This window comes from Hermetia illucens, chromosome 1, assembly GCF_905115235.1.
Source record: "Hermetia illucens chromosome 1, iHerIll2.2.curated.20191125, whole genome shotgun sequence".
NCBI lineage: Eukaryota > Metazoa > Arthropoda > Insecta > Diptera > Stratiomyidae > Hermetia > Hermetia illucens.
In genome coordinates, this window is record NC_051849.1 from 765,064 (window position 1) to 786,478 (window position 21,415).

Sequence of the window (21,415 nt, forward strand, 5' to 3'; positions counted from 1 at the left end):
TGCCTAAAATGTTGAATTGGTGCGAATTACGAACGAATTAAGTGTAATCGAAATCAGCTGGTTCCAGCTTGGCTTATACTCAAACCTCCCGGTAGCCGAGACTCATTTTTTGACTGTGATTCATTTGCCTTCGGGATGACTCGTGCCGATGCGCATGGAATCGTTCTATTCTGGGTCAGTGCTGCCGTCTTTCTCCTGTAAACAGAATCCCTGATTCCTGCCTTTGTCATGTTTAAATTTCATAGGATTCTCCTCAATTTACTCCAAAATCGATTTGCTTACTATGAATGTTTCCACAAGTCTTCTGGATATATCTTCTTTCCGTTGCCGATATATCGACGAAAGCACGAGCACTGCTGTTTGTCAATTGAATGGCAACACAGTGGACAGATTGACAGTTGACGAAGCAGTCGCTGAATCGCCATTACCAAAGTGGTTGTGTGAAGTGGAGGCGGTGTCGCAGTTCGTGTTCCCAATTTTTTTTAGAAACGCAGTACTGAAAGCCCTTGCCGTTTGGAGCTTGCTTGCGTTCCACTCGCCTTTTCCTGTCACAGTGTACCGACGATCAGTGAAAGCGATCAGCCGGATTTCCGGGCGCTGACATCGTCAATTGAGGAACATTGCGTGAATTGAGTTATCGATTTTGTGCAAAACACCCTTGCAGTGTTCAACCCCGTCTGTGTCGCCGTTCTGTCTCCGGGCTGATATTTAGGTAAGTTTGCTGTTAAAACGAAATCATCACGTAACGTTGCTTGCCAAGCCGTCCGCTGGCCCCCTTTGCTTGCACTCATCGTCCAGTACTTCACCGAGCTTAAAATTAGTGGAAATGCGACGCTAATTGACCCAGAGTCGTACCAGACCCCTCCCTGTCCTTTATAGTCGATGCTTTGTAGTTTAGTTGCTCATATGCTAATGAATGAGTAGTCGACAATTCCACTCTGTCCAGCCAACTGCCTCTGGCACTTCATTTCGCATTTGAACTCATTTCATTTCTAGTGCCCACATCCCCGTCTTTATTCCTTCATATCGATTGCTCTGTTGACTCGAATGCAGCACAGTTCCCTGCACGTTGCTTATCGATTTTTTTTCAACCATCAATCACACAGCGACAAGAAATTGTTCAGCCGGCAGCTCGGCGTTTGGCCCCTCTTTCCAAGCGGCCTTATAGTCCTTCTCTGTGGGACTGTTCTAGCATGGGGACTTCAGCCGCCACCCGCTCGGGCAGTCACGCCAAGGGGAAGCGCAGCAATTGCTAAAGTGTCCTTTCCTTGCAACGATTACATCACTTCATTTTGAAGAAGTCATTCTCCTTTCGAGAAAGTATGATAACAAGGGCCAAGTGCTCCCGTCTCTAACAAGAATGGTGTTACGTAAATCCACATCTCCAAGTAGGAATCGATGGTTCCTTACTCGATACTGTTCATTATTTGCATAGTTTATGGCTTTGGACTCGTTTCGACACAATTTGAAGCAAGTGCTAATTTCCTTTTCCAAGAAGTCGTCCAAAAATCGACTTCAATTTTCTACTCCTTGTTTCGGCTGCACAAGAACTTCTCATTATGTAATAAACGCTCGTTTCCTAGTTCAAAATCATCATCGTGTGAACCCCGAACAAGCCTTTTGTTCATATTGACGGTGCTTTCCTTTTTAGCCCTTTTTAGCGAACAAGCAGGCTTTCGTATTGCGACGATTTATAATATGATACCACTGAAATCCAGTGCTCCCTAAAAGTATATAATACGGAGTAATCATCTGTTAGCAGGAAACAAAGGATTGGAATATTTTACTCGGGAAAACTCGCACTAATTCCTGCTATGCTGCTGCTCGGGCTATGACTGGCGAGTGTAGATGCGTACATCGGTGACTCTGGCTTCCATCGGGAAAAACCACAGTTCGCGCCGGGAACATTTGCTGCAAATGTAGAATCCATTTGCAATTCTGATGCAAATGAGTGTTCTTTTAATTATCGACTTGGCATGAATTGTATGAGTGTTACTTGAAATGCAGTCGATAAAGAAAAATAAGTTCTACATCTCCAAGATCCAAAAGTGAAACATCATCGCTGCACTTAAAATATTGAAAGAGTTTTTCACGTCGGTTAAAGCTTTTTGGGTCTTCATTATAAATCCGCATTGTGTGCCAATGTCCGGATGGCTCAAGTGGTTAGAGCGCTGGACTGTCGTAGCGAAAGGTGGCGGTTCAAATCTTACTGGTAGCAGATGGATCTGTGACCGTGACTGTCGCTGTGAATGAGTACCTGAGTCAAATTAGGGTAATAATCTCGGTCAAGCGCAATCCTGCCCACATTGCCTCCTGCGATGCACTGTAGTGTGCCGTTACGGTCTTGAATGAAATGCTCGAACTTCAAGACCCTAATCCAATATGGATTGTTGCGCTAACGATTATTATTATTGTGTGCCAATGTTTTTGTAGAGGACAGTGATCGGTTATTAGACCAGCGTCCTCGTTCTCAGTTGACCTAGTTTCAGTTTCGTCTGTTTTATCCTGCAATCTATCCTGTACTATTCATTTGATATGCTCATAGTACATAGTGATGAATCTGATAACGACGGCGTGTGAGGCTTCCATGCCCCGGAGAGGCCCCAGGCGCGATAATCCTTCTATGTACTGGTGGACGGCAGAAATTGCCGACCTACGGAAGGAGTGTCATATGCTCCACCGTTTGGCACAACGTTTGTCCGCCAACGAGGAGGCATATGCCATAAAGGCACAATATAGATCAGCAAAAAGGAGACTCCGCAGCGCTATAAATAAAAGCAAAGCTCGCGGCTGGCAAAATCTTGTTAATGAGGTGATTGATGACCCGTGGGGACTTGGCTATAAGCCTGTCACTCGGAAAATCGGGGCTCTGTGGAAGCCCTCCATATTGAGCACCGACCAGATGGACCGCATTGTGCCGGCATTGTTCCCCAGACACCCTGTACGGGTTGATGTAAATAGCGCGGAAAGCGTCGTGGATTGCCCCCTTTTCACAATGAGAGAAGAAGCAGGAAGCAGGAAGGCGCCAGGTCCTGATGGCATCCCCTCGGAAGTTTACAAACTGGTGTTCCGCCAACGGCCAGAATTGCTGCTCGAAGTGTTCAACGCGTGCTTGAAGGAGGGCATTTTTCCTTGTCACTGGAAAGTGGCCAGACTCGCGTTGATCAGTAAGGGTAAAGGAGACCCGGAGCTCCCGTCTGCATATCGACCACTGTGTATGCTTGACACGGCCGGAAAAGTGCTGGAGAAGCTCATCAGGGGTAGACTCGCTGAAGCGATCCGTGCTGCCGGGGACTTATCCGCAAGGCAGTTCGGGCTTAGAACAGGGAAATCTAGAGTGGATGCTGTTATGGAGGTCGTAAATGCGTTTAATCGAGCCGGGGCACACAGCCGCCGATCTAGACGGATAGTGCTCCTCATTACGCTTGATGTCAGAAATGCCTTCAATTCCGTAAGATGGACAGATATGCTAGGCACACTAGAGAACTCCTTTTGCGTGCCAAGCTATCTCTTGCGGATATTGAGGGATTATCTGAAAGACCGTTCCTTGCTCTATGAGACGCTAGAGGGCCAGAGGAGGATGGAAATCACGTCGGGAGTAGCACAGGGATCCATCCTAGGGCCGGACCTTTGGAACGCTTCTTATGATAGTCTGCTGAGACTCGATATGCCCGAAGAGTCGCGCCTGGTCGGTTATGCAGACGACGTTGCGGCACTTGTTGCCGGACGCACTGTTGAACAGGCGCAAAGCAGACTTGGCATATTGATGCGACGGGTAAGCGGATGGATGATTGCTCACGGTTTCAACCTTGCGCTGGAAAAAACCGAAGTAGTCATCCTGGCCAGAAGGAGAATCCCGACCCTGCGTCCCATATCGATCGGCGAGTTGACTATAGAGTCAAAACCAGCGATTAAATACCTTGGGTTAATGCTCGACTCGGAAGATGAGCTTCCTCGAGCAAATCAAAGCAGCCGCGGACAGGGCTGCAGCTGGAGTCGCGGCCTTGAGTCGGCTCATGGCGAATGTCGGGGGCCCTATATCAACTGGGAGACGTCTCATGGGAGCAACGCAGTCCGTTCTTCTCTATGGTGCGAAGGTATGGGCTGATGCCCTTGACAAGGAGGTGCATCGCAAACGCCTCGCTCGAGTGCAGAGGCGGGGAGCTTTGCGAGTGGCGTCTGCTTATCGCACCGTCTCCGAACCGGCTGTGATGGTGATTGTGGGAATGATCCCCGTTGCCCTCCTTGCCAAGGAGCGCAAAGCTATCTATCGCCGTAAGTGCGAAAACTTAAGAGAAGTGGTTGCCCGTGAAGAACGTCAACGCATCCTTAGCGAGTGGCAACTTCTTGGCAAAATGAGCCAAGGGGCAAGTGGACTGCGCGGCTCATCGACAAATTAGACCCATGGTTGAACAGAAAGCACGGTGAGATTGATTACTTCCTTACCCAACTTCTAAGTGGGCATGGAGGTTTTCAGTCTTACCTGCACAGGATTGGGAAGGCGCGATCTCCTGATTATGTGTTCTGCAATAGAGTGGCGGATGACGCTGAACACACTTTTTTCTCTTGCGAGAGGTGGGACGGCCTCCGCCAGCAGCTTTATGCAGACACAGGGGAGCTCTCTCCAGACAACATTGTCAGAGAGATGCTGAAGAGCGCTGGCAGCTGGAATCGTATTGCGCATTATGTTCGGGCTCTTCTTACTACGAAGAAGATTGAACTCGACCGACGGAGGGATCGGACGGTAAGGGGTTCCCTGAACTAACAACAACTCCCTTCCTCCCCTCCCGTTGGTGAAAGGAATACCCTGACTTGAAGGCAAGCAGTGTCGAAGAGAGAGACAATGGCGGGTTTTAATGCAGAGCTCACAATTTGGCAAAGCCTTAAGAATGTGGCCAATGGGGTGGAGTTACCCTCCAGATAAAGTTGCCTCATGAGTGGATTGGGGGGTTTCTCCGTTCTTTCGAAGAATATTTCTAACAGGTTGAGAGCGAACTCTCGAAGAGGTTTAACTTTTGCTCGCCTGTACACTTCGGCGTTGCGGCCGCACTTCTTGGTTTTCCAATTGTACGACAAGCCAACGCAGTGTCTCAAAATTTTTCGCTCGAAGGACTCGCACTTCTTCATAGCTTTGGTCGAGCAAGAGATCCATGTAGGGGCTCCGTACCAAAGAATCGGTCTTATGAGGACTTTGTATAGGGCCAGTTTAGATTTAGTGCAAAGTCCTACTCTTTTCCGAAGAATAGAGATTTTACTTAGTGCACCGCGTGCTCTGCTGAGAGCAAGATTAAGGTGGGGGTCGAATCGTAGGTGTTCATGAAATAGCATTCCCAGGTATTTCATTTGTTGTGAACTGTTTACTACGGTATTCCCGATGTGTAGCTTTAAGCGTTTAGTTTTTCTGTGGATAGATCTAGATCCCAAATATCTGGATTTTCTCCGAAGAGTAATAACCTGTGTTTTGGCCTCGTTGATGTTTATCCTCCAGGTCTGGTAGTACTTGCAGAGATCTGTTAAGTATTTCTCTATAGCATTAGCTGCCTTACCGGGTCGGAGGCTCGACGAGAAGATAAGCGTGTCGTCAGCGAACTGTAATAGTTCTGTGCCGCTCTCTGGGATTGGAGCGTCGGCCGTGAAAATGTTGTAGAGTGTAGGTCCTGAAATGGATTCCTGCGGTACTCCAGAAATGACCGGTAGGAGATCGGAATAATCATTTCTCACGCTGACGTAAAAATGCCTATCTTCGAAGAAACTTATTATAAGTCTGATCACCGGGATAGGGAAATCAAGGCTGATTAATTTGAAGATAAGTCCGTTGACCCACACGGAATCAAATGCCTTTTCGAGGTCTAATGCACACACTATTGTGGGCTTATTATTGACGTTATTCTGCTACTCACTGAATCGTGAAGGTAGCTTAGTGCGTGTTGGGTCCCGTGCTTTGTCCGGAACCCGAATTGATGGTTCGGAATAATGTTTTTCCGATCGCAATGTTGGACTAATCCCACTGTCCATACTTTTTCGAAGAGCTTGCCCAAGTTGGAGAGGAGAGAGACGGGTCTGAAGTTTTGTGGTTCGTGGGAGCCGCCTTTTTTTTAATGGCGATTATCTTTGCTACTTTCCAAGTAGTGGAAAAGTAACCGTTATTGATGCAGCTGTTGAAGACTGTAAGAAGGAACTTCATTGATGCCATAGGGAGGTTTTTGATGATAATATTTGCTATGTCATCTGGTCCAGTTGATTTTTTGCCGTTAAGGCTTTTAGTGATGGCTGCGAGCTGTGATAAGCTCAAAAAGGTTTTTGGGTCATTTGATTTGCAGGATGGGTTAAAGATGGAGAAGGTAGTTAGTTTGAGTGAATGCTCATGAAGAAAGTCTTTGATTGTCATGTCTACAATCGAACTGACGGCTCAGTTCTTACTAGGTGAAGGGGAGTTTAGTTGATTTAGGAAAGACTCCGCGAGTATTTGAGCTTTCCTAGCGTCACTGCCGATGTTTTCATTGTTCTTGGTAAGAACGAAGTTTTTGGATCTGTTGCGGCCTGTCAGCCTATTTATATGTACAAACATATTAGATCCGAGTTTCACATCTGCTAGCTTGCGAGTGAGTTCCTTGCTACGGAATTGTTCCACCATTTGACGGATTAATGTACTAAGGCAGTTAATCCGCGAAATTAACACTTTATATTCCGTGTTAGTTCTGTTGCCATTTTTGTGGAAGTTTCGTTTGAGATTTCTGCGCCAGATTTTTCTGACTTTCAGGTGTTTCATTATCTCGTGCGGCAGTTTATTGAACTGAATCTCATCGATTTTGAAGAGCTTTGTGTTTCTGCGTGTAGCAGAGTTGATCAGTAGCCAAGATAATGGCCTCATCGATTTCTTTGTCCGTTAGGTTTTGCGAGACAGTGATTTTTTTCAGGTTTAGCTGTGGTGCTAATTCTGCCCTGAATTTATCCCAGTTAGTATGGGCGAATGATCTTATTGTGCTGGGTACTCGCTTTTGCAGTTGAGAGTTTAGGGAAAGTATAAGTTCAACTGCGAAGTGATCGGACATCCCTGGTGAAGTTTTGCACGTTAACACCTGCAGTGTGAGAGTGGCGTCTGCGGACATTAGAAAATAGTCATGTATTGACTGACTTGCAGGCCTTGTGTGTGTGTCTGGCAAGATCATCTCAAGCTGGTTTAATGGACTTTGATTATGGATCCATTTTTCGAGGGCAACCCGATTTCGGTTTTTTGCCAAATCGCCCCAGGAAGTGTGCCGTGAGTTAAAGTCCCCACCAAAAATTAGGTATTTAGATTTAGACTGGAGATCGCTCAAGATTTGTAAGTCTTGGCCCAGTTGTTCAGAGGGAGAGTTACATTTTATGTAGACTGCAGCTATTAAGATGCGTCTATTGTCGTTAGTTTTAACTAAGACCGCTGCCGCGGAACAGGTCTGCAGGTTTTTGATGGAGACTTCCTCAAATGTATAGTCTTTTCTGGCTAAAAGGGCGGAACCGCTGTTGGTGTCGTCCTGGATAATGTTATATCCGGTAAAATTAAAGTTGTGCCTGCTTTTTAAATGTGTCTCTGAAACACAGAAGAAGTCTGCTTTCAGGGAATCGACCAACTCTTGTGCGGTGGCACATTGAGACCAAGGACGCGGAGTTAAATGTGACGACTTTTAACTCCATAAACTCATCAAAAGTTGGATAGCGGCTAATTGTCGCTGCTCATTTGTTTGGGCCGAAGCGAGAGTTTCGACCAAGTTTTGGAAGGCCAATTTGTTGCCTTGAGGGGCTGTAGTTCTAGGAATAGTGTTCCTAGTTGTTTGGGGGCCTGTAGCTCTAGGGAGAGTATTCCTAGCTGCTTGAGCGTAATAAACGCCCGGTTTGGCCAAGCTTTGTGACATCTGAGTCACCGCCTGTTTGGATTTCATGGTCTCGGCATTTTTTTTCGCCCTACCAGCTTCCCTTCTGGCAACTATGTCCTTGTATGCCGGGCATTCGCGGTAGTTGGCGGGGTGTCCGGACTGGCTGCAATTGCAGGAAGTTGGTTTGTCTGCGGTGGGATTTGAGCACTCCCCTCGCACATGGGTTTTCGTGCACCTCACGCACCGGTGTACGATGGAGCAATTGATGGCGATATGCCCGAAGTTTTGGCAGTTGTAGCACTGCACTTCTTGAATCGGCTTGACTTTCTCAAGCGAAATTTTCTGGTGAAGGATATATTTCACTTTAAATGCTTCATTTAGATCTTGTTCTGGCTCGAAAGTAGCCATGAAATTTTGTTATTACAATCACCTTACCTTTCTTTTTTGGAGATTTTTGTATGCGGCTACGCGCGTATATACATTCGGAAATTCGATCCACATTCTTGGCGACAGATAATATAATTCTATTATTGATTATAGGAAGCGTTTCTCTATGAAATTGAGTATTTATGAGTCGTTTTGCGAACTTGGTAAAAATACTGTATTCTTTCCTGATATGTCATTTTTAACGCCTTTTAAGAAGAAATTGGTTCTTCCTTCTGCAAATGAAGTTAACTGCTCAGAGCCACAGCAAAACAACATGTTTCATCAACGAATGTCACAGTAACAACTGTTCTGAATCTTATGACGAATTGCCGAGATTCAGCTACTCAAAAGATGCTTCTGCGAAATTTTCAAAGTAATTTCAATATTATTCCAGTTGGTGTCATTTAGTTAACTTAAAAATTAATTTATCGGCAAATGTACCCAATTACAAATGATGCTTACATGGTTATATTCTATTTCGGTTCACCGTTTCCACTTCTCTTTCGAAGGATATTACGCACAACATAATGTAGAGCCTCGCCCTTACGATTAGCCGCCCAAAAGTCGCAATTTCGTATACAATAAGGTATAGAAGCAAGAACACGTATATATGTATAAAACTTACAGTTGTGTAGATTGTCCTGTCCGCGGCAATCAGTTTTTCCCGGAGCATTTTCTCTTACTAGACACCACACAACGACATCCTCCTTACTTTCGCCCAAGTTCAAGGACGATGTTCAATAAGTTGTGCGTGGTTCTTGGATGTTGGTTGAACTGTCGAGAATTGTTGTGCGTTATTTTCGGCGTCAGTCGTATTTCGTGTTAACAGTGGTTTGCCTATCAGAAGCTGGCTCCAGATAAATTTCAGAATAAAAAAATCAATTATTGGACATTTAGTGGAAATTTACAGTCAAGTCGAAAGAGAAAGTGAACTGTAAGGTGGACTTCGTTCCTAAGAAAAGGTATTACGTCCTCTGTAAATAGTTGAAAGCGGAAATGTGTTTTGTATGTTAAATTTTTGAAAGAGAAAGTGGTTTGGAATCTTACAACTGTACTAACACGCAATTTAGCCGATAGTGCTACCAGTTCTTGACCGTTTTAGTTTGTGGTTGATGGCACTCATTCATATATGCAATTGTTTTAGTTCTTTCTCTGGTCGGCGTTAATTTGTCTAAAATGTGTTAGTGTACTTTACGATATTCCACTAAAATAAGGCGATTTTAGTTAATTTTTTAATTTTTACAACATTGCATGAACTCCAGACAATCATCCCTACGAAATTATGTAGATTCAAGTTTTGAACGCACTAATTTGAGAGTAATCGATTTAAAATAAATTTCGTAACCAGCAGATTGGAAAAGCGTGCTGCTATGATAAGTTTCGAATGGGCAGAGTATTGCGCTTATTAACGTCTATCAGCTTCCTGATAAAAGCACTAGATTAGCCACAACCTAGACAAATGCTTACGCTAAAAGTTGCGCATTGAAGCTATTCCTAAGGCTCATCACATTTATCAGTGAATGAAGCATTCTCTTTAATATACCCATTAGTTTATCAGCAATATCTGACTAGCAAGAGACGGCTATCAAGGCAGATATTCTGTTGAAATGCGCAATAGCTTGTAATCTGTTTAATAAATGCACTAACAGGGGTATGTTTGCTAGACCTCTTGAATTCATGGGGGCTGAAATTTAAATTAACGACGGCTAGAGCGTCGACTACATTGGTAATTACACACTTTGTCTTGATGTAGGATGTAGGTCATAATCAACGTTTAGTGGCATTTCGCTTTTGACGGCACGGGCGACCGGCTTATACGGCTGATAATTATTTCAACACGAAGCGTAATAAGTAGTAAAAGGAATATATTCCTATTTTCGAGGTCAAAGTAACTCACAAGAAATCAGGCCAAATTTCTCTGTAATTGTCGCAATAGAGAGCGTGTTCCTTGGCAAGAAATCCGATCAAATTTTCACAAGGAACTTTATCCTATTGTTTTTAATCAATATATTTACTGAGTTTGTTACTTGCTCTCTTCCAGTAGTGCTTAAGATTTAATTTGGTAAATTGAAGAATTACCTGCTACCAACAAATGGGGGGAGAAACACATTTTTTTTTTTTTTTTGAGAAACACATTTTTTTTATTAAATATCGAAAACTTGTACAACGCATTCTTAATTCTAAACATGTGAACCTTAACAGTTAGCTACTTAATCTAAGGTCTATACTAAATGTTGAAATGATGTAATTGTGTTGATTGATGATGATTAACCGACTCTGAAAGAAACTGGAGGAAAACCTGGAAAGAAAACCTCCAAACTGTGGTAGTAGTAGATGGGGACAGGGAAAGGGGAGAGAAAGAATAGAAAGGTAAAGGGGAGATAGTAAGAGAAGGTGATAGAAAGAGGGTGAAGGTGAGAAAAGGGGGAGGGGGAGGGGATTGTTATACGTGGTTCATAGTTGGTTAGGGCTTCACGTATTGTGAAGGGGAATAGGGGCCTGTGTACAGGGTGACTCTTCCTTCTTCGTCGAACACGTCGCCGCGCTCCAGAAGTTCAAGGATGAGTTGAGGGAACTTACTGTGGTTTCAGAAATTGTCCTCGGGGCAAATGATGCCCATCGAAAATTTGACTAAGGGGTTTGTGTGATCTCTGCACTTCAGCTCTATGAATCTAACGTCCATTGTTGGAGGCTAGAGAGCTGACCATCATTGTAAACATGTCGAACAACTGCTTCATGTTAACATTGGCAGGTATAGCGTTAGAGGATCTGGTGTGTGTCGAAGAGGTCGACTGGGCGCGTGCGGCGTCTGCATACGACACAGATGGACGCACGAAGGAGGGAGTATTGATTGGGCGAGGTGTCTGTCTGGGTGGTGGTTGAGGAGTACGAGTACGTCTCTGTGCGTTGCGCCTAGACGTGACCAGCGTAAAGGTGGGGCAATTTCTATAGTTTGCCGGGTGCTCGTTAGAGCCGCAGTTGACGCATTTCGGCTTTTCTTCAGCCGTTTTGGGACAGGCCGTTGGTGGATGGACTTGGTCGCATTTCACGCAGCGGTAGTCGAGGTTACAGTTTGGCGCGGCATGGCCAATCCTCTGGCAGTTCTTGCACTGCAGTAATTGTCTGTTTCGAATTTCTTCGAAGCGGACAATGGTTCGTTGGATGGCTCTGACCTTTTTGAGCTGCTCTTCGGCGAAGGTATCGTCAAAGGTGATGAGCCAAAGATCGAGTGTGCGGTTTTCGGTTTTGGCACGTGTTGTCTGGTAAGGTTTTACCGAGAGGATGTTATGGACGCCTTGGTCACGCAGGTCGTCCATGATTTCCTGGGGGGAAAAGGTGCGATCCAGGCCTCTGATGATGAGGCTGGTTGTTTTTTCGCTAGGGAGTGTGTAGGTATAAAACTTGGTCTTGCTGTCGACCAGAAGTTTTTTGGTACTATCAAACTCCTCTTTGGTTTTAACGAGGATTTGATGTGACTCGGGACCGGATTTTTTTATAAGGAACTCGTGAGGCAAGGATTTGTGGAGCGTTCTCTTTGTGGATGAGAAGTCACTGGGGGGGCCTACTACCACTAGGGGGGGATTTTACTTACTCTGGAAGTATTGCTGCTGGTTGAGGTGGTGTTGCGACTAATTGATGAGGCTGTCTGGTTTGGCTTCCTGGTGGGGCGGTGTTGTTGCTCGATGGCCTCGGGTGGGCTGCTTGAGGTGGCGGGATGCTGGGCCTTGGAATGGCCGTTGTCCTTGGTGCTGTGGTTGTCGCTGCGGTCCGGTTGCCGGGAATCGCTAATTTCAGCGCGTTCACTTGCTGCTGCAGGTCGCGGATGATCGCGTGGAGTGATTCCACCTCCATTTCTTTGGCGCGTAGCTTGGATGCTAGGGCGCGCTTCTCTTTCTTCACCCGTACGAAATCTTGGATTTCGACGGCCGGAGCGCTGGCGCGTGACGAGGTAGAGCTATCGGAGTCCGTCGCATATTCAGAATCGTCTTCGGATGGCACGGAGGACTCCAACTCCATGTCACCCTTCGGGACTTCGCTGTTCGGGGCGTCATCGGTGGCGCCTCCGCTGGTTTTCCGGCGTTTGGAGCCGGTGGGTAACTCATCCTGAAAAACTTTTAGCACTTCAGCTAAAAGTTGAGATCTGAAAAGATATAAGAAGATAAATTAATTGCTTACCGTCGCCCAGAGTGGAACTCTTAGCGCGCTTTTAGTGCGGGATTTCCTTTTAACGCTGTTCTAGAGGACTGAAGTTTTGTCGTGACCGACTAGCTCCAGTGACCGTCTTGAACTGTACTGTGACTGAGACTGAACAAATGGGGGGAAAATCGGAAGACTGATTTAAGTACTTCAATTTATTAGGTTGCAAATGAAATGGCCGTTTTGGTACTAAAATTCAAAACGACTGTAAAGCTTACACAAATTTATTTATTTAATCAAAATAGGTGCCAGTCAATTCAAAATACTTCTTCCAACGAGATTCAAGAGCATGTATGCCAGTTTCGTAGAAGTCCAACTGTCGGGTGCTGATAAATTCGTCGAAGGCAATTTTGACAGCGTCTTCGTTGCTAAGTTGTTTTTCCGCCAAAAAAAATGATCCAAATGCTTAAGAAAGTGGTAGTCGGTTGGCGAAAGTTCCGGTGAATACGGTGGATGAGGCAGAATCTCATACTGCAATTCGTTCAATTTTTAAACCGTTGTTCTGGATACATGAGGTCATGCATTGCCGTGAAGGAGTATCACACCATCTCTGTTCACCAATCACGGTCGTTGAATACTCAATTTTTGATGCATTTCCTCGAGTTGGACACAGTATTTCTGTGCATTTAGCGTTTCTCCAGGTGCCAAAAAAGAATAGTGGATAACTCCAGCTGTAGACGACCAAAGAGTCAGCATTATCTTCTTCGGATGGCGGCTTTGGCATATGTTTCGATGGTTCATCAGCATCTAGCCATTGCACTGATCGGCGACGATTGTCGCATAATATCCACTTTTCATCACATGTCACTATTCTGTGCCAATTGGGATCGCTTCTGTTGCGGGAGACTAAAGAACTGCAAATGTTCATTCGAAGCGCCATGTTTTGCTCCGTAAGGGCTTGCGATACCCATCTGTCGAGTTTTTCAACTTTGCAAGTTGTTGCAAGTGCCGGGAAACTGTCGAATAGTGTACGCCCAGTTTCTCTGCACAGACTGATGTGTGTCGGATTCGCCTAGCACACGCAGCTCGTCGTTATCAATCGAGGGTCCTCGATGTCCATATGGCTCACTTTGAAGGTTTACGTCACCTGACCCGAATTTTTCGAACCACCGCCATGTGGTTCGTTCGCTTACCGGATCAGCTCTAAATGCGCTGTTAACATTCCTGTTCGCCTCCGCTGCTTTATGACGGATTTTGAACTCATACAGAAAGAGTATACGTTTTTGGCTCTTTTCCAACCTTTTTTTCTTTTTCACTCACTGTTATCATAACGATGGTCAAAACTGAAATGACTCCTTGATTAAATGTAGGAGTATTATCCGATACTAACAGCGCCAACTGGTGGTGGTTTGATACAGCAAAATCGCAACTAACTTCACTTGTTTGCTAAATCGGCCATTTCATATGCAACAACCTAATAAAATTCGAAAGTGTTGTAAAATGAGAATAGAATTTAATGGAATGCATTGAAAGTTTAGTTATATTTGGCCGTTTTTATATAAGGCCTACAAATAAGTTCTGTCGGTTTTTTTTTTTTAAATTTGAAGCTTTATTGGGAAAAATTGGTTATACATTCATTGTTCAAAGTATTGCCCATCGCTAGCCACAACTTTCTTCCATCTTTCAGACAATTCATAGATACCATCGCGCCAAAAATTGGCCGGCTTAGCCGCTATCCACTCATCGAGCCATTTTTTGAGTTCGTCGTAATTGGAGAAGTGCTGGTCAGTCAGGCCATGCTGTATCGGCCGGAACAAATAGTAATCAGAAGGAACAATGTCTGGAGAGTACGGCGGGTGGGGTAGGACTTCCCATTTCAACGTTTCTAGATATGTTTTAACGGGCTGTGCAACATGTGGACGAGCATTGTCATGTTGGAAAATAACTTTATCATGCCTTTGCTGGTATTGCGGCCGTTTTTTCTTGAGTTCGCGGCTCAAACGCATCATTTGACGTCGGTAGAATTTGCCCGTGACCGTTTCGTTCGGTTTTAACAGCTCATAGTATACCACACCCAGCTGGTCCCACCATATACACAGCAAGATCTTCTCACCATGAATATTCGCTTTGGCCGCCGATGATGAGGCATGGCCGGGGTATCCCCACGTTGCCCGACGCTTGGGATTATCGTAATGGATCCACTTTTCATCGCCAGTAACTATTCGATGCAGAAAACCCTTCCTTTCTTGTCATTGAAGCAGTTGTTGGCACGTGAAAAAACGGCGTTCGACGTCTCTTCGCTTCAGTTCATATGGAACTCAATTTCCGATCATTCCCATTGCTTTTAAACGGTGGGAAATGGCTTGCTGAGTGACTCCAAGTGTTTTTCCAAGTTCTTCTTGCGTTTGCGATGGATCTTGGTCGAGCAATGCCTCTAATTCTTCATCTTCAAAAAATGTTGGCCGTCCGGTGCGCTCTTCGTCTTCCAAGTCAAAATTGCCACTTTTAAACCGTCCAAATCACATCTGACACGTTCGCTCAGATAGAGCATGGTCACCATAAACTTCCACCAAAATGCGATGACTTTCGATTGCTTTTTTCTTCATATTGAAATAATGAAGTAGAACTCCCCGCAAAAACACATTATTTGGTACAAAATTGGCCATTTTCGTTGATGAAAAAAGTATTGTTGTTTACACTTCAATTAAATAATTTATACTGACGTTTGTGCTTATTGACAGTAGCTTTCCGATGAATGTTTGGAAATGTGGATCAATTGAATAAAAAACAAGCTACGCCATCTATTGTGAAAACCGACAGAACTTATTTGTAGGCCTAATATGTCCCATTCCGATATCTGCTCAAATAAATTTATTAATAGTACATTGTCAACTTTTAGAAATTGACTAAGAAACTCACCTTAAGTTCATCCTACGACATAGAGGACAGCCTCGTGCACACATGCCAAGTTTCATGAAAATCTAACTATTAGTGTCAAAGTTATATCAGTTCAAACTTATCAATTTCGTGCGAATTAACAGCATCCTAAGCCATACAAATAAAATGCTGACGTCATAATTAACGAGAATAATTGACATTCGAGTGAAATATTAAAATTCCATTCAAGAAGAATCTAATTCTCCCCAGCCCGTTTTTATATTTGATGTAGGTTAAATTCTTGGCATTTGCTAATAATATTAAACTCAGAGTGTGAAGCATATGGGGTTGACTATTATCAATACAGGGGTTTCCATCAAATGATTTATTTAAATCGCTTTCTAAAAAGTAGAGGGCAATGGAATTTTTAGCTATGTGACACGGAGCTGTCGTGCACACGTCGCTCCTCACATCTTTTTCTTCAGCCTTTGTCCCGTTCACAAGTGGGGTCGGCTCGTCATGATCGATTTCGTCATTTTATTTTATTAAATGCCTGATCAGGATGTAATCGCAAGGCTTTTAAATCCCCATCCAGCCTTTAAATTCCCTGATGTTTCGGCAGCTTACTATCGACTTCGATGTTCACACCAATCTTGGTAAGTGAATTCTCGATATTGCAAATTAGGTGAACCAGCGAAAACGCCTCTCTTGCAGTTTTTCCATGATCGGTGCAAACCCATATCGATCGCGGATATTCTCATTTCATACGTGATCAAAACGTGTTACGCGACCAGTGCAATGCAACATCTTCGTCCCCATGACCGCAAGACGTCGTTCGTTGTCTTTTATAGTCGGCCAACACTCAGAACTATAGAGTTGTGGAAAGCCACTTCATCCAGGTTGCGTTAAGGCGTGAAGTAATTTCATTACGCAGTTCTCCATTGGCAGACAGCATTGACTCGAGATATTTAAATCGCTGAGTTCTGACAATGGCAGTAACGTGCCCCTCGAAATATTTAAATCGCTGAGGTCTGGCAATGGCAGTAACCTGCCCAGAACTGAGCGATTTAAATATCTCAGGTTAATGCTATCAATGAGGAAGCGGAATCCACGGAGCATTTCCTATGTGAATGCCCCGCCTATGGACGCATCAGGCATCAGATCTTTGGTGCCGATGTCCTCCAATTGCGACGGGTAGCATCACATCCACTAACGGAAATCCTGCGATACGTTAACGAATCCGGAATATTCCGTTAGACGTGGGAGACGAGTACAATGGGCCAACACGGCCTGAGTGCTCAGAAGCTGTAGCTTCTCCCCCACCATACACACACACAGATAACACATCGTTCAATAAGTCCCGGGACTAACTATGAAAACAACATTTTATCGGCAAAATTCTTTATTATTCATCAACATAATCTCCTTCAAGGGTTATACAATCATTCAACGCTTCTCTAATTTTTCAATGCCATGTTTGTAGAACGATTTGTCTTTTGACTCAAAATGAGTCTCAGTAGCAGCGATCACCTCCTCATTTGAGCCAAATCTTTTTCCCTGGAGCATCCTTTTGAGATCCGCAAAGAGCCAGCAGTCGCTGGGGGCCAGATCCGGCGAGTACGGAGGATGAAGAAGCAGTTGGAAGCCTAATTCGTTGAATTTGGTCATCGTTTTGATTGACTAGTGGCACGGTGCGTTGTCTTGATGAAAGATGACTTTCTTCTTCTTCATGTGTGGGCGTTTTTTCGCTATTTCGGCCTTCAAACGATCCAATAACACCATGTAGTAGTCGCTATTGATGGTTTTTCCTTTTTCGAGGTAGTCAATGAAAATTATACCATTCGCATCCCAGAATACGGACGTCATCACTTTGCCGGCCGACTGTTGTGTTTTTGGACGCTTCGGGCGGCTTTTACCGGTCGTACGCCATTCAGCTGACTGCCGACTTGACTCCGGAGTGAAATGGTGAATCTATGTTTCGTCCACTGTCACATATCGACGCAAAAAATCCTGTTTATTGCTAGTAAACAGTGCCAAACAGCTCTCCGAATCATTGATACGTTGTTGATTTTGTTCCATTGTGAGCAAACGCGGCAGCCATTTGGAAAAAAACTTTTTCATAGCCAATTTTTGGTGCAAAATAGTAAATGCACTACCAGTTGATATGTTCACCATCTTAGCTATCTCACGCACTTTCATTTTGCGGTCACCCATCACGATTTTCAATACTTGCTTGGTGTTTTCGGGAGTTACTCCCTCATTTGGCCGGCCCGAATGTTCCTCATCATTTGTATCAGCACGACCGCGAAAACCACCGACAAATGGTTGTTTTCGACGGAGTAAAGTCCGGATAACGTTTTTCAAGCCATTGCTGAGCTTGAACAGTGTTTTTTCCCCATTAGAAAACAATATTTTATCAACACACGAAACTCGTTTCGGTCCATTTTTTCACGATTGCAAAGGTAGTGTCACTTTAACCACTATAGCTTTCTTGGTTATGTTTCGAATTACATCAAATTTTGACACATCTTATCTGAAGGTTGGTACTTCTGGACCTTGGTATATAAATGGCATTATTAGCGCCATTTCTACGCTAGTCCCGGGACTTATTGAACGATGTGTTAATGCTATCAGTCAATGGAGAACTACGTTATGCTCCTCACATAGGGATACACAAAACCTTTTATACCTAAAACGCCAAGCTTCCGATTTCCCGACTTTTTTATAGGTCTCGTAAAGTTACAGAGAAAGTAAAATTATTATTAACGACCTCTTACCATGAAACCATCCCTAAGTTTCGGCATATCTGCTCGTAAAATCATACGTGCATTTTTCTGGAGGGGAAACTGGTACAATATAAATCGCACAATATTTGAAATTTAGATGAATATTTATATTTAGTATTTTCCGTTTATGGTATTATTGTAGATTAGTTTGATGATGCTTTTATGATAGATGTGTGGACTAACGTTAGGAATGTACATTGCAGCCTACTAAATGTTTAGCAAATATTCAGTGTTTCAATTGTATATAAGCAAGTTCCGCTAATCCCCCACACATTGGCACTTGACATAATATAAACACGGTTCATCTTCACCACTGATTTGGATATTCATGCAGCGATTTCATTTGATTAATATTTTCGAAAATGAAATTAATTTATTTTGTTTCTTTTTTCTTTTCTTTTTTTCATTTTTTTGCGTTGCACTTATGTTGTTGCCTACTACAATGTGCTCTCAACTGTACACCACCATGTTAATACCCGTTTGGTCACCACTATTGCTACCACCACCGCCACGAAATCACGTCATGATACGATTGGGTGCATATTTTTTGAAAATAACAACACTTAAACGTTAATTTTTCTTGCAATAAAATGTTAAATTACATCATAATATTCGATTAATACAATATAATGTAAACATCACAATTTGCTTTGAATTGCGCTTAACTACACGAAATATTTATTGGGTTACAAAACACGAAGACACAATTGAAAGAAAAGACACCGCCACATTCAATACGCAGAAAAAATATAAAACTAGCGCATAATGCCCCAGGTGGAGGGCGGTTATATATCATTGGTCAATGGGACCCAAAATGTCTATAATGAAACGACTGAACCAACGGGGCCGCAATCAGTCTTTGATAGTGTCAAACGCGCCATAGGGCAAGTAGTTGGTAGCAATGGAGGTCAGGACGTTGCTCTTTTGCCTACGACGAAAACCTCACAGCCAGTCATTGTCGGATCAAGGTAAGCGTATAGTGTTCTATTTTTTACACTTATTTTTTCCAAGTTTCCAGTCAGTTTTCCACTTGAATCCAGTAAACTAATATTATAACTTTATGTGTTTCTTAATTATTATTTTGCACAAAAGTCAAATTTTGTCCAGTTATTGCTTTACGAACATTCAATTTTTACTTAATAATTTATGAATAAATCGAAATATCTAGATAAAAGTAACTAGAAGCAACATACTATCTGAGATGCTGTATATTCTTCTCCAACCTTTGCCCCATTCAGAGGCGGGCTCGGCTCGTACTTGAGATGTTGTATAAAATTGACAAAGGCTCTAGGGAAATATCAAATGACAAAACTCGAGAAAAATTATCAGATCAAGCCATCAAATGACCAATTTGATTTAATCTAATCAACGTTAAAATCGTGATACTTTCTAGACTTTTCAGTTCAAGTACACCAATTTGATTGTAATCGAAACGATTTGTAAAGTGTCAACAGAGTTAGCTGGGATAAGTTGAATTTTTGAAAAAAGAATTTCCAACGAAGAAGGAAAATTTACAATTATTGAGCTTTCTTAGTCGTCGAATGGATGGAAAAATAAGAATTTAATATAATATAATAAATTCATGTCAACAATTGGGTAAATTAGTATTTGGTGTGGTGATCATTAGCTTTTAAACTGCGGGAAGTCTTCTTTTCATCGACCTTACAAAACTTTCGATGACTTCCGCAGGAATAGAGCTCCAAATATCCTTTATATGATATTCTAAATCCTTTTTGTTCTTTATCTTTCTTTTCCGTAGCTCCTTTTCAACGTGTGCCCACAAGTGCTCTATCGAATTTAAATTCGTGGTAGAGCAGCTATACCTTAACTACCATGGCTGTGTGTTTCGGGCCGTTGTCATAAACTAACACATCTTCACATCGGAGGTAGAAAATCTTATCAGCGGGCGCGTGTGGGATTCGCACCCACTAAAAACCACCCCCGGTCTCTCCAGCCCCAGCCCCGCGGGACCACCATTGAGGTATTACTTCGTGGGGTAGGTTTGCTCTTAGGCACTCATCCTTCTCCTATTTGCAGCTTTCCTCCTTCTTTGTTCCTTCAGCAACTCCTCCTGCATTTGGATGATTGCGGAGCCAACCGCAAGCCACTTCTCCTCGGACTCCAGCATCTCAGTAACCAAGCTCTCCGGGGTCCCGCTCCTGCCCAGCACCTGATTTAAGCTCCTTCTCTCCATCGCAAATCGTGGGCAGTGAAACATCACATGCTCTGGATCCTCCGGTATGCCATCGCATCTGGGACAGTTCGGAGAATCATCCAACCCAAAGCGGTGCAGATACTGCCTGTAGCAACCACCGTGCCCCGTGAGGAACTGGGTGTGGTAGTTGGTCTCCCCATGTTTTCGCTCAAGCCACACCTTAATGTTGGGAATGAGCCTGTGCGTCCACCGACCTTTCGCAGACTCGTCCCATCTGCGTTGCCAGAGATCAAGCGACTCTGACCTTGCCACATTTCTACGCTGTGCATGCTCCTCCATATGTCTTGCACTGTGCAGAACACTCATTTCTTTGGCCAGAATGTCAACCGGGATCATGCCTGCCACCACCAATACTGCCTCATCTGATGTGGTTCTAAAAGCACTGCAAACCCTCAAAGCCATCCGCCGGTAAACCGAGTTCACCTGCTTCCGTCTCTGAGAGTTTGCAAGCGCCTCTGCCCACACAGGCGACGAGTAGAACAGGATGGAGCGCACCACTTCGGCTAGCACCAAACCTCCGGCAATGTTTCGGCCCACCAATATTTGGCAACATTTTTGCAAGCGCCGTGGTGGCACTGGCTGCCTTTTGGCATGCATACTCTAGGTGTTCCCTAAAACTCAATTTGGTGTCAATTATTACCCCCCGGTATTTAATAGCCGACTTTGATACGACCGTATGTCCACCGACCTCCACTTTCACAGTGTTATTTTTTCTGTGGTTCGTTATTAAGACCTCTTCCGTTTTCGCGTCCGCCAAGGTCAGCCCGACCTTTTCTAGCCAGGACTTTACCGCTCTCACTGTTTCTGTTGCGTAAACCTCCACATCTTTTGGGTGTTTTGCTGCAACAACCACAGCTAGATCATCAGCAAAGCCAACAATCGTAGTCCCTTCTGGGACGGGAAGAGCAAGCACCCCATTATACATGATATTCCACAACAGGGGACCAAGTACCGATCCCTGTGGTACCCGGGCTGTGACAATGTACTCTTTGGGGCCCTCATCCGTCCCGTACTAGAGAGTCCTCTCTGAGAGGTAGTTTTCCACCAAATTCGCTAAGTATCCGGGGACACCTATGTCAGCCAACGCCCCTTTAATTCTATTCCAGTTGGCCGAGTTGAAT

General features: G+C 44.0%; 1 protein-coding gene across 9 annotated transcripts in view; it reads left to right on the forward strand.

The window, feature by feature from the left end:
- The first annotated feature begins 411 nt into the window (after window positions 1-411).
- The window catches only part of LOC119646899 (protein NDRG3), a 72,385-nt gene continuing 51,381 nt past the window's right edge, over window positions 412-21,415 (forward strand). For 5 of the 9 annotated variants that reach the window (XM_038047558.1, XM_038047561.1, XM_038047565.1 and 2 more), the window contains exons 1-2: window positions 413-712; window positions 18,781-19,047. In XM_038047558.1, coding sequence (XP_037903486.1) covers window positions 18,845-19,047 — 203 coding nt within the window. In that variant the 5' untranslated portion in view covers window positions 413-712; window positions 18,781-18,844. Of the gene's footprint in view, window positions 713-18,780; window positions 19,048-21,415 lie in introns of all 9 variants that reach the window. The other 4 variants (XM_038047563.1, XM_038047562.1, XM_038047557.1 and 1 more) reach the window with 3 other exon arrangements.